The sequence below is a fragment of the Calidris pugnax genome, unplaced genomic scaffold (genome assembly GCF_001431845.1).
Source record: "Calidris pugnax isolate Ruff unplaced genomic scaffold, ASM143184v1 scaffold187, whole genome shotgun sequence".
Classification (NCBI taxonomy): Eukaryota; Metazoa; Chordata; class Aves; order Charadriiformes; family Scolopacidae; genus Calidris; species Calidris pugnax.
In genome coordinates this window covers 2,233,621-2,240,012 of record NW_015090969.1, presented here as the reverse complement: position 1 = coordinate 2,240,012, position 6,392 = coordinate 2,233,621, and the positions used below count along the sequence as shown (strand labels likewise).

The window sequence follows — 6,392 nt, the reverse complement described above, 5'->3', positions numbered from 1 at the left end:
CCCCCCCGGCCAGCTCCGGCTGTGAAATCCCAGCTTTAGCGAGGGGGAAAAATAAAAAAAACTTCCCCTTTCTTCCTCCTCCTTCCAGTGGGGCTGAACCAGTTCTCAGATCTCACCTTCACTGAATTTAAGAAACTGTACCTGTGGAGAGAGCCCCAGGTGAGTGGTGGGGAAGGGGCCCCGTGGGGGGGGGGGTCTTTGCGCCCTGCTGCACCCCCAGGCGGGTCAGCACCCCGTGGCTGTGCTGCCTGGCATCCCCCCTTTGCTCAGTGCCCTGTCCCACCAGAGTCTGGCTAAGAGGGAGGAGAGACCCCCTGGAGGGGAGCCCTCCTGCTGTCCCAGCTCTCAGCCACCTCGGGCTCTGCCCCCGGCTCTGCCCAAACTCTCACAGCTTTGCAGCTTAATCTCTATTTTTATGGGTAGACCCAAAGCCTGATCCCGGCTCTTTGGGGATTTAGGGGCTCCCTGAGCAGCTCTGGGGGTGCGGGCCGGCAGTGCCCCTTCCAGGCTCCCCAGCTGGCGTGACTAGCGTGTGGAGGGCCGTGGCCACGCAGCAGGCAGTGTGGCAGTCCCCTGTCTCGGTGGCTTGCCACAGCCCTCCTGCCTCGCTCACAGAACTGCTCAGCCACGAAGGGGAACTTCCTGCGCAGCTCCGGGCCATATCCAGACTCCATCGACTGGAGGAAGAAGGGAAATTTCGTAACGCCTGTGAAAAACCAGGTGAGGAGCGTGTGTTATCGGGGGTGCATGAATGGGCTGGGAGAGGGGGGGGATCTGTGGCAGGAGGAGGAGTGTGGGGGGAGTGTGCCCACAGGGAAGCAGGGTCCCTCGGGACCCCCTCCATGGCCGGGGCAGGCAGAGGCCAGGGTCCTTTGGGCAGGGCACAAGCAGAAGGTGAAGCCTGGCTGCGGGCAGGGAGTGGAAGCGCTGTGCTCTTGACCTGCCCTTCTGCCCTGGCCCTGGCGTTTCGGGGAGGGCGCTGACCCCGCGGCACGTTACGGACCGGTTCCTCTCTGGTTCCCAACGCAGGGCCCCTGCGGGAGCTGCTGGACCTTTTCCACCACGGGGTGTTTGGAGTCCGCTATCGCTATTGCCACGGGAAAGCTCCTCTCGCTGGTAAGAGACTCTCCTTCTGTGTGCACTGACAGCCAGTCCTGCCTCCGGTTATCCGGGGGGGCTCCAGCAGGGCCAGCCCACCCCTGCCCGGGACAGCCGCCGGCTGCTTGTTCCCGCTCCGGCTGTACATCCCCGGGTGCTGTGCCTGTCGCCATCCCCTCTCGGGATGTGTCCCACTGCCCCAGGGTTGGGCAGAGCCCTTCTGGGAGCAGGATGAAACCGGAGGGGCTGGAGGGTGACGGGCCCTGCCCCTGGGAGCAGGCGTGGGTGGCCAGAGCCAGGGCTGGAGCTACCAGCCGGCAGGAGCTCCGTGCGGGAGAAGAGCACGCTGCCAGCAGTGCGCTGTGAGGCTGTTTAATGTTTTAAACTGCCAAAGGACGTATGTTCTGGAAGAAGCAGAAGGGCAGTAGCCACTCGCGTGCCTTACCGGGATAGCTGAGGGCTGGGTCTAAGTGTGGAAAACAAACTTGACCTTTGGAGGGGATGTCTGCCAGCGCTGCCGCGGCGGGACGGCGGCCGGGCGAGTGTCAGGAGGAATTGCAGCCTGAGCGTCCCCGGCTCAACGTCCCCCTCCTCCCTCTCCTCGGGACGTGGAGCCGTTCGGGGGGGTGGTTCCCGGTGGCGGGGGGTGCAGGTGGGTGACACTGGCACTCTGGGGTTGCCCGCTGCGCGGGGCGCAGCCGGTCTCACCACTCGCAGGTGTTGAACGTCTGCTGACTCAAAACGCTCTTCCGTAGGCGGAACAGCAGTTGGTTGATTGTGCCCAGGCCTTTAACAACCACGGCTGCAGCGGGTAAGTAACGTACAGTAACAAGAACAGAAACAGGAGTATCGTGTGTTCCGTGACCGACAGCCTCCCTCCAGATCTAGTGTCAGGATCTGGGGATGGTTTTTGTTTCCCCGGGGGAGGGAAGACAGTTACAGGATTGGATTTAATTTCACCCTCCCTGGAGGTCAGACTCTTTCACTATATCTCCAGCATTTCCTAACCTCTGTTCTTCCTCTTGTTTATTAGTTTTTCTTCTGATATGTGCTTTGTTGCAACATCTGATGCCGCAGTCACGGGTGCTGTGAGGCTTTACCGTCCCCAGGGCAAAAGGGGGGGGTTTATCTGATGCTCTGCTGGTGGGTCACGCGCATCTCGTGGTGCTTTGAGGAACCCACAGAAATCTCCGCTTCCCCTTTGGTGAATTCCTGCTGGCTTTCTGAAATCTGATGTCTTCTGTCAGATAAGGGGTCCCTGAGGACTGGTCAGAGAGCTGAGCACAACCCCTCTGGGTGCTTTTTATTCTTCTTCTGACTCCTCCCCACTCCTCTCCCTGCGAGCAGGTCCTGACCACGCTCCCCAGAGGTGGCTGGGGATGGCCTCCTGCTGGGGACGTGGGTGCCTTGTCCTCGCCCGTGCCATGTCGGTGGGTGGAGGTCACAGAGGGCTGATGGCTCCACTCTGCAGATGCTGCGGCGTTCAGTCTTCATGGTTGGAAGGGACCTTTGAGATCATTGAGTCCAACCACCAAAAAAAAAAAACAAAAACCAAACCAGAAAGAACCACCCTACAAACACAAACCAACAATCTCGGGCACTAGAGCATGCCCTGAAGGGCCACGTCTACACATTTCTGAAATCCCTCCAGGGCTGGTGACTCCACCACCTCCCTGGGCAGGCTGTTCCAGTGCCTGACCACCCTCTCAGGAAAGGAATTCTTCCCAATATCTAATCTAATCCTCTCCTGGTGCAACTTCAGACCATTTCCTCTGCTCCTGGCATTATTCCCTTGGGAGAAGAGGCCAACCCCCATCTCTCTGCACCCTCCTTTCAGGGAGTTGTAGAGGGCAATGAGGTCTCCCCTCAGCCTCCTCTTCTCCAAACTCAACATGCCCAGTTCCCTCAGCCTCTCCTTGTATGACTTGTTCTCTAATTTGTCATATATAACAATATAATTTGTTCTCTCGTTCCCATCCTAATTAATTTGCACTCTGGCTGTGTTGTCTTGCAGGGGGCTGCCAAGCCAGGCCTTTGAGTACATTCTGTACAACAAGGGGCTGATGGGGGAGGACACCTACCCGTACCGGGCCGAGGTATTCCCGGGGCGGCGCGGCCGCGTCCCTGGGGCAGAGCGGGGGCCCGAGCAGCTCTGACCCCGCTCCTCCCTGTCCCCACAGAATGGCACCTGCAAGTTCCAGCCGGAGAAGGCTGTTGCCTTTGTCAAGGATGTCATCAACATCACCCAGGTGAGGCCGCGAGATGTTTCCCAGCTTCCAGGGCTGTGCTGAGCCCGCCCTGGGACCTGCTCGGGTGCCCGCTCGCTCCTCGGAGCTGGCGTGAATGCTCCTCCTCATCCCCTTTGCTGATGGTGGCACCAACGAAGTGCTGGAGGCAACACACAGGCAGGAGGTCTCTGCCCGCTTCCCGGGCTGTGTGGAAGTCCTGACTCTTGGCTTTCAACGCCAACAGCGCTCGTTTCCTTGTCTGCAAGGAGCAGGCTGGGGTCTGCCCTCCCCGCTGCGCTGCTCCGGGGATCCCGACTGTGGTGGGGGGATCCATAACCCCAGCTGGGGTCTGCCCTCCCCGCTGCGCTGCTCCGGGGATCCCGACTGTGGTGGGGGCATCCATAACCCCGGGGTGCTCTCCTTGCAGTACGACGAGGATGGGATGGTGGAAGCCGTGGGGAAGCACAACCCAGTGAGCTTTGCCTTTGAGGTGACGACTAACTTCATGCACTACAGAAAGGGAGTCTACTCCAAGTGAGTATTTGTGTGCCCGGGGGGTGCGGGTGAGGGACAGAGTCACTCCTCTCCCCACCTCCCCCACCGTGTGGCCCTGACACAGGGACTCTGTCTTCCTGCATCTTCTTTTAAGCTGAAAATGGAAAATATAAGTAAACTGAGACATGTAAGAAAAGGGGCAGAGATGAAAAGGTAGTTTGAGACACGAGGTGAGGTAGCAGAAGGTCTGGGGCGTTGTGCCAGCTCCACAGCCAGGGCAAAGAGCTCCTGAAGAGGGTGAGTGTTGGATTTTGGAAGGGCTGCGGGAGCGGCAGGGCAGGGTTCTGTTGGGCAAGAAATGGGAAAAGGGCATGTTTGGAAAGAACTTGAACAATACTTAGAGCAGTGAGTCCTCAGTCACGTAGAACTGCAGGGAGAATGAAACCAAGAGTCTAAGTGTGAGAGATCTGCCCCAGGAGCTGCTGCGGCCATAAGGACAGGAATGGCAACGGGAATGTGTATTTAGACCCGAGAACTCGCTGTTCCCTGTGCGAAATGCGGAACAGTGCTCCCGAACTTTGGGGCAGAACAAACAGTTGCTGGGAAGCACTAAGAGCTGCCGGTTTTCATTGGAAACATTCTTTTGCTTGATTTTTTTTTTCCTTGTAGCTCGTTCTTGTGTGACACTGTTGATACTGACTCTGAGCAGAGTGCTGGAGCAGGTGCTCAGATCAAAGGTCCCTATCGCCCAGACTTCAGATATGGCCGAGAGTTATTCCCAAGTGGGAAAACTGAGTGCTCTCTCCTTTCCTTGGCTCCCCTCCCTCCTCTCCACGACTGGAAATTCAGAGAGTCCATTAGTCCATTTTGCGGTTGGAGCGGGATCAGGACTGCTGGCTAATCCACCACTGATAACAGGCTGGGTTTTCATATAAAAAAAAAATCTGTGTTATTTTTCCCTTTTCCTTGCAGCCCGCGATGTGAGCACACTCCTGACAAGGTGAACCATGCCGTCCTCGCTGTGGGCTACGGGGAAGAAAACGGAACTCCCTACTGGATTGTGAAGAACTCCTGGGGCCCGCGCTGGGGCATGGATGGGTAAGGAGGTCCCAGCGCCGCCGGGGCCACCCCGGCTTCCCTGCACCCGGGGAAAGGGACGTCTTGTGCGTGGGCTTCCACCCACCCTCAGCAGCCCCCGGCGTCCCCGCGCTCTCAAGCTGAAGTTTCGCAGCTGGTTCATAGCAGCTGGTGTCATTTTTTTCAGGGGAGGTTTAGGACGGATAGTAGGAAAAAGTTTTGAGAGTTATTAAGCATTGAAATGAGCTGCCCAGGGCGGTGGTGGAGTTCCCCCTCCTCCTGGGGCTCCCCTCCCTGATCATGAGTCCCTCCCCATCTCTCCTGGAGCCCTCTTCAGGTACTGGAAGGCTGTTATAAGATATATATGTGATATGAAATGTCCCTTCCAACCTCAATGATTCCGTGATTGTACACTGTGGGGAGAGGCACTGCCTTGGCAGTGAAGGAGCCATGGCACTACATCACTCCTGTGGTGACCGGGTGGAGCAGGCCCGTAGATCCATAGACCTGCCGCTGTCACCGGGGGCTCGGCCGGCATCTGCGGAGCTGCTGTGCCGCTGGTTTGCCCGGCGCCGGGAGAGCACCGTGCCCCTGCCGTGGTTACACAGCCCGAGAGGAACGGGTTGTGCCGGGAGTGAGTTTTCACTCCAGCTCCACGAGTATTTCCAGCTGCAAGGGGAATTTTTTGGAGTCAGGTGCTGACTCTGCTGGTTTTGGCACAAGGGGCCGGCACTGCCTGGGGCAGGGCTGGCGGCAGCCGCGCTGTCCCCGGTGTTTGCTCCCTGTGTGGCCGGAGACAGGAGCTTGCACAGTCCCCTTAGGCTGCGGTGACTCTGCCGGAGGAGGGGACACTCACTCGTACACGTTCTCTCCTGGAGCCCTCTTCAGGTACTGGAAGGCTGTTATAAGATATATATGTGATATGAAATGTCCCTTCCAACCTCAATGATTCCGTGATAGTACACTCTGGGGAGAGGCACTGCCTTGGCAGTGAAGGAGCCATGGCACTACATCGCTCCTGCGGTGACCGGGTGGAGCAGGCCTGTAGATCCATAGACCTGCTGCTGTCACTGGGGGCTTGGCTGGCGTCTGCGGAGCTGCTGTGCCGCTGGTTTGCCCGGCTCCAGGAGAGCACCGTGCCCCTGCCGTGGTTACACAGCCCGAGAGGAACGGGTTGTGCTGGGAGTGAGTTTTCACTCCAGCTCCACGAGTATTTCCAGCTGCAAGGGGAATTTTTTGGAGTCAGGTGCTGACTCTGCTGGTTTTGGCACAAGGGGCCAGCACTGCCTGGGGCAGGGCTGGCGGCAGCCGCGCTGTCCCCGGTGTTTGCTCCCTGTGTGGCCGGAGACAGGAGCTTGCACAGTCCCCTTAGGCTGCGGTGACTCTGCCGGAGGAGGGGACACTCACTCGTACACGTTTCTTTCTCTTTTTAGGTACTTCCTTATCGAGCGGGGCAAGAACATGTGCGGCCTCGCCGCTTGTGCGTCGTACCCG

At 58.5% G+C, this 6,392-nt stretch overlaps 1 protein-coding gene across 1 annotated transcript; it reads left to right on the top strand.

The window, feature by feature from the left end:
• Positions 1–69: 69 nt before the first annotated feature.
• CTSH (cathepsin H) lies at positions 70–6,392 on the top strand (the record flags this gene model as incomplete). Its single annotated transcript, XM_014952690.1, has 9 exons — positions 70–159; positions 616–720; positions 1,030–1,116; positions 1,854–1,909; positions 3,113–3,194; positions 3,279–3,347; positions 3,754–3,860; positions 4,794–4,919; positions 6,332–6,392. Coding segments are annotated over 9 exons (783 nt in total), but the record flags the coding sequence as incomplete, so codon positions are not given.